Source organism: Nyctibius grandis, chromosome 1, assembly GCF_013368605.1.
Source record: "Nyctibius grandis isolate bNycGra1 chromosome 1, bNycGra1.pri, whole genome shotgun sequence".
NCBI lineage: Eukaryota > Metazoa > Chordata > Aves > Nyctibiiformes > Nyctibiidae > Nyctibius > Nyctibius grandis.
In genome coordinates, this window is record NC_090658.1 from 95,993,772 (window position 1) to 96,014,942 (window position 21,171).

General features: G+C 40.2%; 1 protein-coding gene across 6 annotated transcripts in view; it reads left to right on the top strand.

The window, feature by feature from the left end:
• FILIP1 (filamin A interacting protein 1) overlaps positions 1-20,893 on the top strand; it is a 115,342-nt gene extending 94,449 nt beyond the window's left edge. For 3 of the 6 annotated variants that reach the window (XM_068415859.1, XM_068415868.1, XM_068415901.1), the window contains 3 exons: positions 794-3,599; positions 10,704-10,927; positions 18,572-20,893. In XM_068415859.1, the coding sequence (XP_068271960.1) occupies positions 794-3,599; positions 10,704-10,910 (3,013 nt within the window). In that variant the 3' untranslated portion in view covers positions 10,911-10,927; positions 18,572-20,893. The remainder of the gene's footprint in view (positions 1-793; positions 3,600-10,703; positions 10,928-18,571) is intronic. The other 3 variants (XM_068415876.1, XM_068415893.1, XM_068415884.1) reach the window with 3 other exon arrangements.
• Positions 20,894-21,171: the final 278 nt, after the last annotated feature.

A 21,171-nucleotide genomic window follows, 5' to 3' on the forward strand; every position in this document is an offset into this window, starting at 1 on the left:
CTTTCTGAAGATACACCTCATTTGTTCATCATGAGCTTTTATATTGCCTGAAAATACAGCTTTACAGACTATATGAAGAAGAGCATTTTCCAGCTGAGGTTAGCTGTAGCCAAAGGTTTGATTAGTCTGACCCTTGCAGTCCACAAAATCTACTTTTGTAAATGGAAACGTGCCTGGAAGAACAAACCTTTTAACGTAATAGTCACTGTGCTGGCAAATTTATCTTCCTGCTCATTTCTTATGCCTGCGATTCCCAGATGGTTATCAGTTGTGTGCTGATGTAATCTTCTGTCCTGCTGGTTTATTTATAACCTAGATTGATCCATTTATGTATGGCTGCATATAGCAATTAGTTTTCATTTTTAATCTTATTTTACACATTTTTGTGTATGCAAGACATAAGGAGGAATCCACCTTGTAAGACAAGTTTGGAATAAATGGATTTGTGAGTACATACATTTGTCTTTTTGGGAGATTATATACTTTTACCAACATCATCCTAACAGAGAAATAAATGTAAAGGAATTAAAACTCAATGTATTTGTTATCTATACATGTATAAAATTTCACTGCTTTTCAGATTTCTAGATGATTTTATATAGTTTTCAGTTAACTTCTGTAATTTAAAATATTTGGTTTGGGAATGTAACTGTAGTAGGTAGTTATTTCTTGAAAGACTACCTAGGTTATTAGTGAAAAAAATTAATAAAATGAAGGTGATTTTAAAATGGAGAAATACACCAATATACATATATATATTTTAGTTTAATGCATCTCTTCTAACTTGTTTCAGGTTGAAGAAACTTCTTGAGCAGGAGAAGATCTATCAAGCCCGTAAGGAGAAGGAACATACAAAGAGACTCAATAAACTAAGAGAAGAACTAGTGAAGCTCAAATCATTTGCACTCATGCTGGTGGATGAAAGACAAATGCATATTGAACAACTTGATCAACAAAGCCAGAAAATACAGGACTTAAATCAAAAACTAAAGGAAGAAGAAGAAAAGCTTAAAATTATTAGTGCAAAAACAAAAGAAGATGGACAAAAACTGATGAAGTTAGAGGCAGAACTTGAACACAAAACATCATCATTTTCTCAAGAACATGAGGAGATGACTGCTAAACTGGCTAATCAAGAGTCACATAATAGACAGCTAAGGCTTAAGCTAGTGGGGTTGACTCGCAGAATAGAGGAGCTAGAAGAAACTAACAAAAATCTTCAAAAAGCTGAGGAAGAACTTAAAGAACTAAGAGATAAAATAGCAAAAGGGGAATGTGGGAACTCTAGCTTAATGGCAGAAGTGGAAAACCTCCGCAAGCGTGTGCTTGAAATGGAGGGGAAAGATGAAGAGATCACAAAAACTGAATCCCAGTGTAAGGAGCTGAAAAATAAACTGCAAGAGGAAGAGCACAATAGCAAAGAGTTGAAACTTGAAGTGGAAAAATTGCAGAAAAGAATGTCAGAACTAGAGAAGCTGGAAGAGGCTTTCAATAAAAGTAAGTCTGAATGCACCCAGCTACACTTAAACTTGGAGAAAGAAAAGAATTTGACTAAGGATTTGATAAATGAGTTGGAAGTGGTGAAGACTCGAGTGAAAGACCTTGAGGCATCAGAAAGCAAGTTGGAAAGGGCTGAAATAAGCTTAAAAGATGACCTTACAAAGCTGAAGTCATTTACTGTAATGTTGGTTGATGAACGAAAAAATATGATGGAAAAAATAAAACAGGAGGAAAAAAAGGTTGAGGGTCTAAACAAGAATTTTAAAGTTGAACAAGGGAAAGTTATGGATGTAACAGAGAAACTGATAGAAGAAAGTAAGAAATTTTTGAAACTGAAATCTGAAATGGAGGAAAAAGTGTCTAGTTTGACAAAGGAAAGGGATGAGTTAATTGGCAAACTGAGAAGCGAAGAAGAAAAATCCTCTGAACTAAGCTGTAGAGTTGACCTGTTAAAGAAAAGAATTGATGGTATAGAGGAAGTAGAAAGAGAAATTACAAGAGGTCGAGCCAGGAAAGGACCAGAGCATGGTTGTCATGAGGACAACAAGATTAAAGAACTTACCATTGAAATTGAAAGACTGAAAAAACGTCTCAAACAATTGGAAGTAGTTGAAGGAGATTTGATGAAGACAGAGGATGAATATGATCAGCTAGAGCAGAAATTTAGGACTGAGCAGGATAAAGCTAACTTTCTTTCTCAACAACTGGAGGAGATGAAGCTCCAGATAGCCAAAACCAAAGCAATAGAAAAAGGTGAAGCAGTAAGCCAGGAGGCAGAGTTGAGGCACAGGTTTCGTCTGGAAGAGGCCAAAAGCAGAGATTTGAAAGCAGAAGTTCAAGCTCTTAAGGAAAAAATCCATGAGCTCATGAACAAAGAAGACCAACTTTCTCAGCTCCAAGTTGATTATTCTGTTCTACAGCAAAGGTTTGTGGAAGAAGAAAATAAAAACAAGAGCATGGGGCAGGAAGTTCTGAACCTAACAAGAGAGTTGGAGCTTTCTAAGCGTTACAGCCGTGCTCTGAGACCCAGCATAAATGGACGAAGAATGGTTGATGTTCCCGTGACATCCACTGGCGTGCAAACAGATGCTGTAAGCAGTGAAACCGCAGAAGAAGAAACTCCAGCAGTGTTTATAAGGAAATCCTTCCAGGAGGAGAATCACATCATGAGCAATTTGCGACAAGTAGGTTTGAAAAAACCCATGGAACGTTCTTCAGTGCTCGAGAGATATCCTCCAGCAGCGAATGAACTTGCAATGAGGAAATCTTGGATACCGTGGATGAGAAAGAGGGAAACTGGGGCTCAGGCAACTCCTGATAAAGGAGCCCAAACCCACAGTACTCCAGCGCATCCTGGGGAGGTTGTCCTTTCACCAAAGCAGGGTCAGCCTCTTCATATTCGGGTGACACCAGACCACGAGAACAGCACAGCTACTTTGGAGATAACAAGTCCAACCTCAGAGGAATTTTTTTCAAGTACCACTGTCATTCCTACTTTGGGAAATCAGAAGCCACGAATAACCATCATTCCCTCTCCAAACATTATGTCCCAAAAAGGGAAAGGCAGTGAAAGTCCCATGGGCCCAGATCGTTCTATGTCACCAGTCACTATAACAACGTTCTCCAGGGAAAAGTCCCCAGAGGGAGGGAGAGCACCCTTTGCCGACAGACCTGCATCACCCATTCAGATTATGACAGTATCAACATCCGCAGCACCGGCAGAAATCTGTGTCTCTCCGCAGTCACAAGATATGACCATGGGAAGGGCTGTATTCAAAGTAACACCGGAAAAACAAACCGTCCCGACTCCAATCCGCAAGTACAATGCCAACGCCAACATTATTACGACAGAAGACAACAAAATCCACATCCACTTAGGTTCCCAGTTTAAACGCTCTCCCAGTGCTGTACCTGATAGTGCGAGTCCTGTGATAACAGTCAGACCAGTGAACATAGCAGCAGAGAAAGAAGTTGTGACCGGTACTGTTCTTCGATCGCCCCGGAACAACCTGTCCTCGCGACCTGCAGCAAGCAAGGTGACAAGTACTATCACTATAACGCCTGTTACAACATCTTCTACCCGAGGAACACAATCGGTGGTAAGCAGCATAGTCTCATGACATAGTCTTCATGGTGAGAAGGGAAACTATAGTTTGGGTTTGAGACACCAAAAAGAATGGGTGGGGTAAGGAGAAACTCTTGACTTCCCTACATCTGTTTCAGATACGAGCTTAACTATAAAATTAGAATTTGCCTGATTCAGATATTTTTGTACCAGTGTTGGATGCTGGTATACTTTTGGCATTATCTCCCAAAGGAGTAACTTTCAAAGGAAGTCCCTGCAAAGTTCCTGTAAAGTTATTTTCATAATGGCAATCCTGTAAAATTGCGAGTGAGAGACAGAGAGGGACAAAGAATGGTGGAGATGACAGAGCAGGAAACTGTATTCTTATTTTTGGTGAGTGCAGTTTCTGACTTCTGAAAATACTCGTAATGATTTTTGGCCCAGCTGGCAGGTCTTTAGAGTCTGATCATGCAGGCTGGTATTTCTTTGTTAGAAGCCCATTATAGTTATAATTCAATTAATATCTGCCATAATACTGAACACCAAAGGAATAAATAGGCAGACATGGTATCATTGCTTAGAGCTCCAAGCCTCTTTCAGCCAGTGAATAGTAAAGCTCTCTGTTCCTCTGAAATTCTCAACTTCTATAAGTGCTGTTACTGCCATAGTGCTTCCTCTAACGCGTTTTTTGCTGCTTTCTCTCTGTGCCTCTGTCGTGGTTCCCCGGCTTCTTTTTTGTACTTAAATCAGTCTCTCACCTCAGTCTTTAAACATATTGGATGATATTTATTGATAGTCCTACCCCTAGGTTTATTATTGGACATGATTTTGCATTGCTTTAGTTTGAAATACCCTGGGAAAGAAGAATTTAACCAAAATATAAAACCAGCAGTACTGTATTAGTCCAAAAGCTTATTTAGCTGAGCCTGTAGCAGATGCTTAGGGGAAGATTATTTTAAGTGGCTAAACACGCAGTAATGTTTCCCTCAGCGCCTGTTCCCAGTTTTTGGCAGTAGGTGGGTATTTCTTTCTGAACCAGGGCCTGTAGCCACATCTTTGTGTTTAATAGACCGTGGCGGAGTTTTCTTCTATTTATTCTTCTAATTGCTTTTTGAACTCATTTATACTGTTGTTTCCACAACATCAGGGGGCAGTGAATTCGGTTGTGAGCTCTGGGAAAAATGCTCTTTTGTTTGGTACCTTTTATGCAATACCTTCATTGGTTACAGCCTCTTTCTTGTATCTTGACAAATACTGAATAGTCATCCCCTGTTCATTTGTCCGTGTCGCTCAGGAGTCTGCAGACCCCTACAACATGCCTCTTCAGGCATCTCTTTCCAAGCTGAAATGTCCGAGTGCATTTAAGATACACTTCCATGCTTTTGGAGAGAGGCTGCCATTCCCATTTAAGCCCCCTGACTTAAGGAAACTTGCATTCGTCATACGGATCTATTTGGGATCGCACGTGCATGCTCACTCTCTCCCCACATATATAATGTACTGTAGATACTTTACTGTACAGTGTTTTCTTACATAGTAGAGGCAACTGTTCATTTTTTAAAAAGTCTTGAATTAATTCATTTACAAACTCCTTTGTCTCTCAGAAGCTTGGAAAACTTTTTTTTTAGAGAGTTACGTGTTCTTTTTTACTAGATGTCTGTCTCTACTGTGATGATGCACTGAACCTTGGCAGACAAAACTTTTTTGTTTTGTTTTCATCTGGCTAAAAAGTGGCTTCTTTCTTCACTTCATCCTCCCTGATCTGGAATGTAAGGAAAATAGTTCAACCATAAGATTTACTTTATCTTATGCTTCCTTTTGGTTTTTAAGGTCCCTAGTCAGATGAGCAGGGAACTTCGAGCAAGCCCAAATGTGCCTTTTCCTCCCTAACCCCTTGGAAAAAAACCAGAAGTTTTATATTCACCATCTGTTTTGCAAATGACTAGTTTACAAATACATTTCAATACCCCTAGTCAGAAAAAAAAGTTGTGATCATTCATTTAGTAACCCTAGAAGAAACCAACATCAATATAATTTTGAGGTTTTAAGTTCATAAAATCAAAGAAGACAAACTGATACGCAGCTGCTTTCTTAGCTCACTGTTTTTAATTTTTTTCTTAACTCTTCTCGTACAAGATACTTTGTACAATGTACTAATGCAATGCAGTGCCAAGCTGCAAAGGGGAAAATAATTCTGAAATTCCCATCTCTCATCTGTTGCTATAACAAATTTGCAGTTACTGTTTTCGTATTTGAAAACATTAAACTCTTCTTCCAATTGGAATTTATAGAGTTATCTTCAGTACTGCAGGTGAAGTTAATTTTAAGGTGTACACACAGTACTTTTAAAGGTTCAGCCTGAGCTGTGGTGTCTCCCTGCATATGTGAGTCCAAAACCAGAGACTGTGGTTTCATGGTGGACCATCATGATTTATGAATCCCATGGATTAAAGGGTGTTATGGTTGTGTTGATTTTCACTGATGTACACTCTAGAGTAGCTAGAGATTTATATTCCCCTGATCCAAGTCCTCTTCTGAGTCTGCAACAGTTTTGATTTCAATAAAATGAGACTCTAATCCAAAGAAGGATGCAGGCACCTGAAGGAGAATTTGGGAAATTTTTGAGCACTTACCAAAAAGATGAACCAAGAAAGGCACTGGTCAGTGACTCTGTCTCCACTGGCACCTGAACTCACTGGACCCAAATGTTTTGGAGGCACTTCATGTTCTGCATGCTGCACAAGCCCAGGGCTGGCCAGCTAAGGAGCTGGCCTCGTCAAACCAGCACTGCCATCCAGCGTGGTCCAGTCCCACAGAGGTCTCCACGCAAGAGCTTTGGTGCATCCTGGATCCCAGTGCTGATTTGATGGAGACTGTTTGACCACTTGGATTGAATTCAGCATTTAACAGAACCATTGCTACTTTTATAAAAAAAAAAAAAACAAAAAACGAACCAAACCCTAAACTGGTAACTGCCTTTTATATGATAACCTATGGATTTGGGTAATTACCATAGAAGTGGAAAAAATGGGGTTTGGTCCTCCATAGCTTGATTAGAGTCAAACCCACTCCCAGGAAAATGCTTGGACTACCCTAGCAGACCTAGCAGATAATTATTTTATTGCAGGTGGACCACAGCACAATCAAAAATTCAAGACTACGAGACCAGAGGATATGCAGACCGAAATGAGGCTGAAACTGTAGCCTGGTTGTTAGTCTTGCCTTAGCACGTTAGCACAAGTCCCTGTTCCCAGGACAGTTCATATAGTTTACATTTAAAACCCCACAGAATAAAAACAAATATTATTTGGGAAAAAACAACTGTGGTGCCTATATCCTGTTTTTTTTGATTTAGGCCTTACATCTGGCTGTGGGATTGCTGGTGAATTTAGATTTTCTTTGGCTGCCAGGATGGGTGTCAGTCCTATAATGACTTCAACCCTGTGCTCCCCACCTCCTACAAGACTGGCATCCAGCGCCGGCTGTTTACGCTGCCAGGGTACACAGTGAATCCGGTGACGTGCAAATCTGCAGGGAGCAGAGGGAATCCCAGCTGCAGCAGAGCCAGCGTAGTGGCACGGCACCAACCATGCAGAGCGTCCTGTGACCAAGGCAGCAAGGCATGGCTGAAAGGCTGTTGGGTGCCAGAGCTAACTGGGCACATGTTAAAGCAGCTATAAGGCTACTTTAATTTGGGCAGCATTTAGTTTGAGATCGGCATCTAAATTTAGCTCTTTGTAGGTGTCCTATACATGCTTTAAGCTTCTGTTAGAGTTACTAGAGATCCAGGGGTCAGCTCACTTGCCCATATAGAGATGCATGGTGCTATCTGCATGCCCTACAGCAGTTGAGACACGTGCATGAGGCCGATAAGTATAACACAGACCTGTACCTTTCTGCAGTGGAAGCTGATGGGATATCTCAGATGGCACAAGATGCCTCAGTGCGGGCAACTGAGTCAGTCCCTAGTCATTCATCCCCTTGTCAGCACTGACCCCTGTATGCTGGCTCCGTGGAGACTGGCGGATGATTTGCTGAGATGCTGCTAGCTTCAGTGTGAGCTGAATTGCCTGCTGGGCTGCGCTGACTGTACTGGCTAGATCTCAAGTCCCACCCTTTCAGGATTCAGTTGCCTAAACATACTAATTTTGTGTCATTTTAAGTGCTGTCAAGTAGCCTACCTAACTTCCAACTGCTTTATCAGAAGCTACAGGTCTCCTTGGGTCCTCTGTCTTATCTACCAGCCCTGTGCAGATAGCTTGAGTAGCCCAGGGCATCTCAAATTGCATTAGATACCTGTATCAACCACTGAACTGAACCATTTCTGTCCAGGGCAAGCTGGTCCCTGATCTGATAGAGAAAAGTGCTGAAAAAGCACCTTTGTTATGAAAATATTCCAAAAGTAAATGTGTGCATGAAAGCACTCTTTTTGTGTCAGTAGAATGCACTAAGCAGGATCTGTTATAAACCCCTAAAACATGCTAAATGTTCTGTACATTCAAATTGCTTTTCTTCCTTAAATGGGACTGTCCAACCTTACTGCAACCTCAGTGTCTGCAGTGAGCGCTTGTTATCGACCTAGCCAGCTTAGCGGCTGCATATATTTATCTCACTCTCAGTAATGTATTTACTAACCTCGCTCTGGCCCCCTGTGCTGTTCCAGCACCAGGTACTGCCCGTTCAGAGTCAGCCAGCATCACTCTGCGTCCCACGGGGACATGTCTCAGGCGTTCTGTGCTGGCTGCGTAAGAGCTGGTTTCTGGTTGGAGCCACATTCCTGTGTCAACCAGAAAACAGCAGCCTACAGACAAACAGGGCTGGAGGGAATTGCATAGAGCTCGGTTCTTGGAAGAAATGACCAAGAGACAGACAGTTTTGTGGGTTCTCCAACACAGACACTACAGACGTGTGCTGCAGAGCATCCTCTGCTTGCTTACTCCATCACTCTCACCAAACGGCACTGCTTGCTGAAGAGCCCCTTTAGTGCCATTTCACTTAGCCAACACAAAATGCTTTTGCAGCTGCGCGTGAAGCAGGCATTGGCTTCCATATGATCAACGTGTTAGTATGCAGTAAGGAAGGCAACTAAGAAATTTAAAGCAAGTTAAGGGTTCTTTTCAAAGTGCTTTTGAGTGATTTAGGCTTGAAATGAGTAACTTGAAAGCACCCAAATCCTTAGTTAATAATTTACATGTGAATAAAGCTGAAGAAATGCCTGAGATTCCAGCTACTTCATTTGATTGCCTCATGTTTACACACTGTGGAGCTCTTTCAGGGAGTACAAGATGTTTGTCATTTGGGTTCCCTGGGATGTTGACATATTTTTCCAAGACTGATGGAATGCATTTGCATGTTTTGCCCTACAGAATTGTATGGGCCTAACTTGTTTTGACATCTACATGTGAGTTCCATATTAGCCTTTAGACTGCTATTGTAAATGTTGCTCTTAGTTATTGAAAATGGCTTCCTTCCTGCTAGGCAGACAGCATTCAAGTTTTCCAATTGTGATTTTTTTTTGTGTGTACACATGGGGTTTTGAACTGTTGTTAGAAGATTAAGGAATGGCTTTCCTTTGAATACTCAGGATGCAGACAGAAGGCTATGATGCTACTGGCTGGAAATCCTTTGAGAGAGAAAAATGATCCTTTGTGGTGCATTTTTTAAGAGCGTTTTTAAGTAAATGTGCAAATACATGTTGCGGTCGACGCAATCCCCTAATCCAGCCTATTTCAGCAGTTTATTTTTATTTTGTTTACATGTCATAATTTGCAGAACTTAGTCATGTAGCAGATGGGTCTAGCTAGGATTCCAGGATCTTACGCAAAGTGTTCTCTTTTGTGAGATCAAAGTCTTCGTCCATTATCTGAACAGAAAAAAAGTCACATATGAAATTCAGCTGAGACACTGAAGTTGTGAGCGTTAACATTTCTGTCTGTATTGCACACTGCAGAAGATAAAACACATTTTCCTTTCAGAATTGTCATGGTTATAAGTATTTTCTTTGCATCATGGTCCATAAGGCATAGCTTCCAGTTTTGGCCTTGCAGAGTATGTGCAACATTATCCACCCAATGGAGACATAAAATACCAGTTGGCCCTTTTGAATCTTTTTGTCCTATCTAAGTGCTCTTTGTGCGTTTACACAGTGGGATTCAGTTGCCTAAACCTACATACTGATTGCCGTTTTCAAAGCTATAGGATAGCTGGCCTGGCCTCCAGCTGGTGCTCCAGAAGGGCATAGATCCCTGGTAGGAGCCGTGTTGGGTCTGCCAGCCCCATGCTTGGGTCCTCAACCAGTTAGGCCATTTTTATTTCTTTTTTTATTCTGAAGTCCTCAAACTTGAGGATAAGTGTTCTTGGTAGGCTGTTGTCCAGGGCAGCGGACTGGCAGAGATAGAAAAATGACCATGTCCGCACGGCCGTGAGGTATCGCCGGAAATCTGGTTGCCTGCTTCACCCTCACCAGAGTTCATCAAGTTGTGTGTGGCTCAGGCTCGAAGGGGGAGAGCCCTCTCCCACATCCCTCCTCCCACAGCCACAGGAAAAGGAAATCCAAATCTTTTCCCTGTCTCTCTCTCCCAGCCCCTTGCACTTCCCAGTGCAGAAGTAAGTGGCCCCAGCCATGGCCCCAGCATACTTTGGGAAGCAAAGTTCGACTTTATCTATACTGCTGACAAATCTTGCCCCAGCTCTGAAAAATGTGTCAGTTACTCTGGGTTCAGCATTAGCCTCACGTGGCTATACTGTTTTGAGGGCCCGTGCTAGTCTCTGTGCACGATGCTAACATTGTACCTGTCTGAGAGCTAAGCCAGCATTTCGGTAGCCTCTAAGGCTGTCCTGCATCGTGTCGTGCTGTGGAATCGGGAGTTTTGCAGGGATTCCCATCCCTATGACATCTTGATCCATAACACCAGTTATCAGCTCTGGGAAACTCATTTGATCCCGACTGTGCCTTTGGCTCTACTCTAGCAATGTGCTGTGGCCAGGTTCCAAATGTGAACATTAATTTGCTAATACGTGTGATTTGGGACGTTGTTGCTTGAGAGGTAAATGAAGAACCAATGAAAAGTATAAGATGAGCATATAGAAGAAAAAGTCCTCCGTTCATGTAATTTCTCTCTGTCTCTCTCTTTTGCAGACAGGACAGGATGGGTCATCCCCGAGACCTGCACCCACTCGCATTCCTGTGTCAAAAGGTATGAAAGCCGGAAAGCCAGTAGTGGCAGCCCCAGGAGCAGGAAATGTGACAAAATTCGAGCCTCGTGCCGAGACTCAGTCTATGAAAATAGAACTGAAGAAATCTTCAGCCAGCAGCTCTGCCTCCCTGGGCGGGGGTCAGGGCTGATGGCGGTGGCTCAGGGGGTATGTTCTGCAGGTTTTACTGCTACCATGGAAGTCAGCCCCCTGTCTATGTAGTTGCTCACGTTTGCCTGTACTAATGAAGTCCTGCAGCTGTCACTTACAACAAACTAATAAGTGTGTGCACTGACTACTTAAGTAACAACATCCTTTTGTTTTCTCACTGAAGTTTAAAAAACAAAACAAAAAAAGCCATCAGGAAGGCACTTGTACACCAGGAAGATTTTCAGCCTAGGAAGTGAGAATGGGGCAACTGCACTAGGTTATTAATCTAGTTCAGGAATTCTTAATGATAGACTTGGTCACTTTTTAATAGATCGAAGGAAGTTTGGTCACTTTTACTAGATTGCCTTCCACCTTAATGGATCACTTTCCACCTTCGCTACTGCATGGGGCACTTTGTTCCTGCCTGTGATCACGTTATTGAGATACCTAGGGAAGCAATGCCAGGAGACAGTGCACTTGAGGTCCCGTTTCAATGAAGCTAGTGCCTCAGGTGCGGGAGGGAGGGGAAGAGAGAAAGGATGGGCACTGCGTGACCAACCTTGTCTCTAGGAGTCTTCCATCCAAATCATCATTTCTCAGTGGTGAGCTGCTTTCTCAAGGTGGTTACAGAATTCAAGGGGGTAGGGAGGTTGCACAACGTTCAGCAGCAGCAGTGTTAAGCGGCAGCTTATTTCTTCCCAAGGGGGTTAACACTTGTAGACAGTACTTACAACCAGGTCCCTGACTTACACACACTGGGATACTGCCAGCTCAGGCGTCAGATGAAGGCAAGTGAGCCAAAGATGTTGAGTCTTTAGAAAAAGCTTGAGAAACATGGATCTGGCTAAAATCAATATAGTCTATTTGTGCCTGCTCCAAAGACCACTAAAGGCTATGAAACAAGTCACTCCATTGACTTCACTAGGTTTTCCGTTTTCCTGGTTGGATGAACTTGTGCTATATTTAAACCGTAGTTGCCAAGCATCCTTATGTCTTAGAGGGGAAGCCAACACAGACTGCTCGTGGCAGAAATTGCTATCTAAGGGCATAGCTCAGGTACAGACAGTGAAAGAGATAGGGTTTGGTATGGAAGTTACTCTCAGTTCTCAGTTGTTTGAAATATTTTGTCTTAAATACAGACTGCCTCACAATACCATCGTTTTTCCTTCCCTCTTTGTGACTTCCTCATTTATATGTTTGCATTTTTAAGCATGTTTAAGGGAATTGTTCCAGCATGGAAATGGTGTGGATGATGATGATTGTTATGATGATTGTTTATTTAATAACAGTAAAGTTATTAAAGGACATTTCCATTAAGTGATCAATTTCCACAGAAGAAAGTCACAATCAAAAGAAATTGAGCCAAGGAGACTGATAAATGAGGGTTTTAAAGCTTGTATAATACCTCAATCACCACAGCAAGCTGTAAAGGACCCAGTGGTTAGGAACAGCTTTCAGAAGGTGAGGCAGGAAGATTACCAATAAATAATAAATATGATTGAAAGAAAAGAAAATGCACCAGTGGGTAAAATATTAAATGGCTTTCTGTCTGGGAGAACAGATTTGATGTAAGCATCTGCCACAGAAGGTCAACAAAATTATATTCAGTCCAAGCAATGTTTAGTCTTCAGTCTGCACTTTGCATTGCTCTCCAGTTCAAGATCCAGATATGGCCATTATCCCAGTGTAAAGCTGGCATTGTATTATTCACTTGAAGGGCATTTTATCTGTGGTGTAAAAGCTGCTGCTGCATCAGAAAAGAAGTAGGCTTCACTTTTTACATGTGTAGCACCTGCAATACCTGTTAGTTTTAAGGTTCTGGTTCCTATGACTCTGAAAATCAGATTTGTATTGGTAGCATTTTTCATAACGCTCAATTCCCAGTATTTCAGATAAAACTTGGAAACTGGAATTAGCAAGCAATATAAGTCACTATGCCAGAAATACATCAGATCCTCTCAACTAAGTGTTATCACTTAAAATCCTCACTTTGTCAATAAATTGTTGCCGAGATCTTACTGTTCTTATTGTAACATAGACTTTTTAGCAGATGTTTGAAGAAAACACATTATTAAGAGCTTTTGGTTGGATATTGACTCTAAATACTGGCACTGAAGCAAGGTTTCAGGTCAAAACAGTCATTTAAATAATATTGCAAACATGAGCCCCAAGCTAATGTGCCTTGATACAGTGATGAACTACAGCTGCCTTAAGCCTCCGTTTCAGATCCTTGTTTCAAAGAAACTTAGTTCCTTAGTTAACTGTTGCTATACCCAAGGCAATATTCTGTGTGTGCCCATGGTTGAAAAATTTGTTTGTTTTGCCTGAGATTTAAGAAACTAATTCACGTGAAGAAACAAGGCAGCCTTACAGTAGCTGAAATCCAGGACACACAAATTAGCACAACTGTACCAGAACTGCAGGCCCAGGATTATTCTTGTAGAGTCAGTAGGATTTCATGAGATGGACTCGAGAAATTCCAGACAGGTCAGACCAAGGATCCTGTTATTTTTCCCGGAGGCAGCACAACAAAAAGGAACTTTTTCTCCATAGCAGAAGCCTAAAGAGTTGGAATCAGGCAACTGGTTTAACCATTAGCTAAAAATAGGTATTTAGTTGCACTCATAATTTTTAACATCTGTTTTAATTGACCTGAGATTCTTGTTTCTTAAAGGTAGAAGAAGGGTAAGATGAAGAAAAAAGAAAGCCTATAGTTCAGAAGTCTTAAAAGTTGAAGCGTACCTGTCTTTATTGTATTGGAATTTCCTCTGAATCTGAAGACCGTTATGTTTAGTGACTACAGTAAGATTCTCCATTCAGTAGGTCAGCTCCAGAAGGCAATTTAGACAACCAAGTCTAAAGACAGTGCCTAAGCTCCAGAGGCATCCTGAAGTTCTTCCACTGCCCTTGTCTAGTCAGTATTTCAGTTGTGACTTAACAAGCACTGCAGCCTCTGGACCTCATCGAGATCCATAATGTAGGTATTCTTGTATTTCCTCTAAGGGCTTTAAGTCAAGCCACGATTTCATGGTCACTTAGAGTCAGGATGTAACCCCACAGTGGAGTCAAAAGCTGTAGTCCTGTCTTTGTCGCCTTCAGCCAAGAAGGTACTCACTTCCATGTGGTTGTCCCTTGAGCTGGCACAATTGTTTGAACTTATCTGGGGAACTGATCGGAATGAAAAAGAGTCTGGCAAAAAGCATAAAGGCTAGCTTTGACATAGCTTAGTTCCAGGCTCTCGGGCCAGAAAAAGAAAGAAGGCAGGCGTAGGAAGCCAGTGGTTGTTTTAAAGTGACTGTGGAGTCATGAATGCATTCTAGTAGATCAAATACCACACAAATGCAGGGCTAGTGCTGCTTATTTTAAAAAGCTTTTATTGAAACCTCTCTTCAAAGGTAGGAGACAGGTCCCCCTTCTCACCAGTATCTGAGGAGGCTGAAACCCACATCACCTCCAGCCAGGTTCACCATTGGCACTGACAGACAGTTGAGGGGGAAGAAGGTGGCATTCTCATTCCCTCCGGTAAAGACTGTGCTGTTTGTTCTGCATGGTGGGCTTCAGTATTCACTGAGGAGAGAGTGGTTGAGTGGTCAGGGTATTGAACTAGGAGGAGGGAGCCCCCCCAGATGCTGGTCCCTGTTCCAAAGGCTGCCTTTGAGCCTGGCTTTTTGTGAAAAGAAGGCTTGTAAGATGAAGTGTCTGTGTTCATCCATCCCTCCATCTGTCCTTTGTTGATGAATAACGTCGAACACATCAACCAATTTCAGCCAAATCTGACAAAGCAATAGGGTCTCCAGAATAAGAAGTTCTTCCAGTTTAATGAAAAGGGCAACAGAGAAGAGGAGCAAGACCTTAGCAGTGCCCCACTGCGTGGAAGAATATAGCATGAGCTCACCTTCGTACAACATCAAAGAATGGACAAAAGAGTGATGTCAGAAACACCACAAGGACAAGCTTTATTCAGACCTCAGATTTTACTAGGCACCAAAGAATCAAACTCTGATACTCCAATCCATAGGAAGATATTAGGACCTTTATTTACAGGGCTTCTGGTGTATTCTACATTAGTGGATTACAATGCAGAAACCCAGCCTTCCTCTGCCCAGGTGATCAGCTAGAATGGCTTATCCTCATGCTTTCTCTCTCTTACCTTTTTCTCTGTATTGATTTTTTTTTTAATGAAGTGGAAGAGTTTCAGTAGCAAAATGCACTCAACTCAGAGTAATAATGATAGTTACAGTGTTTCATCAGGAACTAAGCTGGCGTGATAATTCAAGCCCAGCAGCGGGAACATGTGGCTTAGGACAGCAGTAAGGTGGAGAGGGGGAAGAGCAGGGAAAATACCAGCCCATTCATGAGCAGCACACATGGACTGAGAAGGTGCACTCTCAGTTCTCCAGCTGATCTCTGTGATTTTAAATCTAGTTCCTAATAAATTTTCCACTGTGTTCCCTAGATTAGATCCCATCACCTGAATTACTGTTACATATGAGTATTGCTAATGAGTCATTAGCAGAGCAATATATTTGAGTGTGACTGAAAATGAGGGAGCACAGAGCTTCAACCCTAATGCCTGGGGCATTTCTCTCAAATCAGTAAATGTACTAAGTAGATAATAGAGGAAAAACAGAGATTTTGATTTCTTTTGCCCACCTTTTTTTCCTTTCATGACACCTATTAGTGTGATTTTTTGAAAAACAAATAACACTTTGTGACTCTTCTGAATATGCCCATAGAGTATGCATGTTATCGTATTTAAACCTCAAACCACTTCCAGCACATAATAATTAGCATCATGTGAGTAATCTCTAAAGTCACGTTAATATGTTGATTCATGCCAATTGGATGCCAAGTCATATGTTACTGCTTGAAATATGCTACACATGTTCTAAAACATGCTCAATATTTACATGAATATTCAGCAATTCTGATCAGATGCGGAAGAGCATGTCTCTAAAGAGAGTAAGCTACTGTCCTGCTGGGTTTCAGGTGCTTGGCATAAGCTGCAACAGTCAGGACAACTTTCAGACCAATTATATGTTCCCATCACACATCAGTGGCCAATTTCATTGAGTCGCTTTGAAACCTGTAGTTTGCTGGCAGGAGTTGCTGTGAGCTCATCTTTCGAACTTGTTTTCATTTAGGGGAATGTTTTTCTCCCCTATGTCAGTGTGAGTTATTCTCTTTCCCTGAATTTTGCCTGAGCTCTCTCAGGCAAAACTATATGCAACATTTCTCATTATAGATGTTAACTTCACTTTGAATCTTACTCCCTACACACTGCTCTTACTTGGCTTTTTGGAAGATGCAATCAGGGTTAACTACTCTCAGATGCAGAGCTATCAGCTCTGAGAGTCAGGTGTGAATCACTCAGGTATGAATGGTTCTTCACTTTAAAAACTCTCTTCAGGATTTTAAAAATAGAAATACTGATGTATGATTCTCATCTGCTGCTTGGGTGTGCATAGTGGTACATACATTTTTGTATTATCTGGTGTTATTTGTTTGTACATATTGTAAGAAGAAATTAAACTTCCTATGTTAAAATGTCAGTTGATGTGTTTCTTTATACGAACTAGTAGTTTTGACAGGCCAGCTGTTAATGATGTGTTTCCTGGAGAAGTTCTGATTTACATCAGTGGGACTGCAAGCAGAATTAGCAGTTTTACATTAACTTCATTTCCTTTTCCTGTCATTAAAATAAACTGTTTTGTTTAAGTGAATTCATAGCTCCTTGAAATAGCCACATCTATAACCCTAGAATATTTATGTAATTGTATTCTACAGACATAATCATATTCCTACAGAGGGTTGTCCAACAGAACTCTGACAAAATCTGCCCTACTATAATTTTAGCTTAATAACTGCTCAGACACCTCTTTTAGTAACTAGAGTGTGTATATAATATATATATTTATATCTTTATAAGCATTTCAAATACAAGCAACTGATAGAAAAACTAAGAACATACATATACGTGTGTGAGAAATGAATGAACAAATGAATACTAGAAGTGGAAATTATTTGATTTTTTTATTACTTCTCTTTTCTGCATAATTGCTCTATTTGGTCTGTAGGACGAAGACTGACTCAGAAACCTGTAGTTTTGCTGTTCATTCAGTGACCGAGCCTTTACAAGGAACATGATATTTTTCTGCTACCCATTTAGTTTTGAGAATTTTGTATCTAAACTCCATATTAATATATAATGTGCATAGTGATTATTAAGAAAAAAAATGTTTTGTATAAAGTTCGTGTGACTCCCATTGAAGTTAATGGGAGAGTTTGCCTGAGGTTACAATCTGGTATTAAGTAAATGCAGCTTTTTACGTCATATTCCACAAGGGCTCGAAGTTAGAGAACAACGCTGATTGTAAGGTAAAATCTTACTGTAGTTTGTGGTTCTTTCACGTTCATTGTTCAAATCAGTAGAACTGGTATACATATGTTGTTGAAAATCATTTGTTATTGATAAATTATATGGAAAAGAAATACTTTTTATTTGGGAAATTCTATTATTTCAAATGTTCTTGAATGTTGCCGTAGCCCTGCTTTTCTGATTCATCATGTAGGAAAAGCATCACCGGCATCTGCCATCTAGTGGCAAAAGTTCTGGCGTTAAGAGCACATGGAAAACATTTTGATTTTTCTTTCTTCTTATAATGTAACTTAATCAGACATCTTGCAAATATTAGTTAGGAAGCAGACGAAGGCAGAAGTCAATAAAAATGTAAAAGGGAATAATGGTCCAATTAGTGTCATTTCTTGGGTCGTGTAAATTTTGAAAAATCTTCAGACTATTAAGAGAGGAAGGAATCTTAAGAAAAATAATTTCAATTAAGAAAATGGGGGTTTCTGAAAATGTATTATTGTATGTTTTTAGTTAGTATTGGTACAGTTACATTATTTGAAATGCATAAAATACACCTTTTCAGAGAAAAACGTCATTGATAGCTAAATTCTTATGTAACAAAGTTGCCCGTAAGAGCAGTGTATACAGATAGAAGAACAGAAGACCAGGTCTGTATTTCAGCAGAGCCCAGAGATTACTCAGGATGAGGGATCTCCTACGTTACACAAAGGGCAAAGTTAAACCCAGCCTTTCAAAGTCAACGCCAGTGCTTTGTTTTGCATGCTCTGGCTGAAATTTATCCCCATTCAAGTCAGTAGCAAAATTCACACTTGCTGAATAAAACCAGCATAAGCCAAATTTTAATTAAAAATGATAATTGACCTCATAGCTCTTCCTCATCCCCATTTCAGAATTGCCAGCGGGTTTATGATTGATCTGCCCAGACAGGATACAAGAGACTCAGCTCAAGTCTTCCCCTACCTGATTCAGGTGTGGGACTGGAACCTTGGTGTCCCCATGGTTTAATCCATTCAACTACATTATTATTTTGCCCTATGGACAACCGAGTGATGGTCTTGATGTTGAAGTGGAAGCCAAGGGCTCCTGAGTTGTGGCCTGGTACTAATTTAGTTTCCCTTTGTAGCATTAGCCAGGCCAGTTTTTATCAAGCAGTGATGTAAGAGTAAGCCTGTGAGATATTTCTAGAAGAAAACTGCTTTGCACTGCCATTGTAATTGTTCTTCTTTGAAGTAACTTGTAATGTATTTGCAGTTTCATAAAACCAAATGTTTTGCTGTCTTTTCTTTTAGAGAGTGTCATCATTCACCAGTTACGCATGAACTCTAGATGAGTTACGGCCCCCACTATATGCCCTCTGTGTGCACTACCCTCCTTGCCAGTTGGATGGATCACTGTAGAAGCTCTCTACCATCAACACCAGGGTCACTTGTGCTACTGATTATTCGTGGAAGTATTTATTGCTTCCATTAGATTTTATGTATTTTTTCTTGGTAGAGCTTTCAGAATGAAGGGCCTTGCTGATATTTTGAAAGTACATAGAGAGAGAGAAGCAGTCTTTCTGCCAGCTGAATTTCACTTTTATTTGTAAAGCCTAAGGCACGTGCTTGATTTTGTTTGATGTTTGCCATATAATTTATTTTTATAATACACTTTGTAAAGTAACTGTCCCAAAGTTGCAATTCCTGTTGTCCATGGCGCATTTATTTGTAGAATACACTGTCAAATTCACAATTTGATATTTTTGTAATAGAGAGTATGTAAAGAAAGAAAAATTTAACTTCAGCAATGTTTTGTGTTTAAAAGGAAAAATATTCAACATATTTTTTTGCCACCATGAGATTCTGTGAGACTAAATACTCTGAAGACTGCTGTATGGAATTTGTACTATTGCAGAATATTTCTTGCACTGTGTGATGGTTTGGCATAAAATTAAGTATTAAAGTCCAATGCCTTGAAATACAACCAGATTTACTCATTTTAAACAATGTAAGCCAGTTTTTTTAAAGCTGTGATTTTTTTTCTATATAATGTATGTTTTTACTTCTGCCTGTACCAAAAAAGTTGATTTTCATTACACTGTAACTAATAAATTTTCACAACTATGCAAATGTAATCAAGTGTTTGAATTTTAACTCTGATTTCTTAAGGCTGACAGTACTCATATGTATTTATAGGGACAGAATGTATGGCTTTGGAAGTTCTGTTTTCTGACTGGTATCTCACTGTGGTATCACAGTGATGTACATAGTAAAACAGATTCAGATGTTAAGATATGGAGAGGGATCCATCACCAAGCCCTTAATGACTTAATGGTTTCTAACCTTGTGCTTTCACTGCATTGTCAGAGAGATGTTTGACTGGTACGATCAGAATATTTAGTCCTGGACTAGTAGGACTGTATAAATGAGATGCCACGCACTCTGCCATACGCTGAAGGGTGAATTCTACACTGGTGGCTGTTGCTTTTCAAATAGCATCCAGAGAGTTCTGTGGCAGCTATACTTAAAGTGATTTTTGAATGAATTATATGTAAAGCTGAATACAACCCAGGCAGGGTCTTTTTTTCTTACACATTTAATAATGAATTATTTTTAACCTAAGTCATTGGCACATATTTAAAATACTGAAGATTTTTTAATTGCAGAAGGTGCTGGGAGAAACTACATTTTGGAAGGGAAAACAGTGTTGCTTGCAGGAGATATGCTGTGGGATGCCAGAAAGAGTGCATTAACTCAGCGTCCCACCGAGACACGTAGGCTGGTTCATCTTTGAAGCTGTGATACCGCACTGCTATGCAGTCAATTTGATCTTCATGGGAGCTATGGGAGCTGCTTTTCCTTCTAGATATGAGTTCTGCAGCAAATGCTGACATTGTAAAGCAGGATATTCTGGGACCTGTATAAACTTTCTTGAAGTTGATCTGCATTGTAAAGAGTTTGCTTATATAGCTATACTGCGTAATCAAAATAAATGCTGCTTATCCTTGCAAAAGAGTCATTTTGCTGATATAGCTTATACTTCAGCTGGTACACCCAGTTTTTTAAGGAGTGCTTTTTTTTTTTTGTCTTATGGCAGATAATGTATGCCAATAACATAGCGGTGTCTGTACATCATATTTTAAGAGTGAGTCAAGAAGAATTCCAGCCTTCAGAGAGTAATACAGCTGAGGTGAATAAAGTTTAGTATGTACCACATTTCAATTTACTGTGCAGTAGAATGAACATTGTAATGACCCAGATCTTCTATTTTCAAAGCATTGCTTGGGAATCAAAACCTATCCATGTTAAAAACTACACTGAGCTCATCTGGAATGAAATTGCTGGCTATTTGAAAGTGACAGTGACACGCCTGAAATAAACTTCAGCTTTTAAGTATGAGAAAGATATAAGTAAAATCTTATTCTGAAATTGAGTCTAGATTTAAAAGGCCCCAATAAAAGCAGAAAATATTTTTCCTTGTCTAGATTTTAATATAAAGCCAATTCAGTATGAGTGTATGTGTAAGTTGTCCCCTTTTGGTTTATGATTCCTAAACAAATATATAAACATTTACAGTTTCGCAAAAAGTTTTTAAGCTTTACAAAATAAAGGTTTGTTTAAAGCATAAATACAGTCGTGGTGTATTTGAAATCATTTAGATTTTAAAAGATTTTCAATGAACTGCAGCACTTTGGAGTAGAAGACTGGTAACACTGGCTATAAAAGATCTGTGGTGATACACACCATTTCATCGCTGATAATGGTTTATGCAGGTAGAATAATAATTTCTGACCTGACACCTGGCAAGCAGCTAAAGTGTTTCATAGAAATGCCTGGAGGGTAAAACTCACATGTGCAAAGGGTGTATTTCAGCTTCAATGCATTTATGTTCCTGGTCAATATTTTTTAAA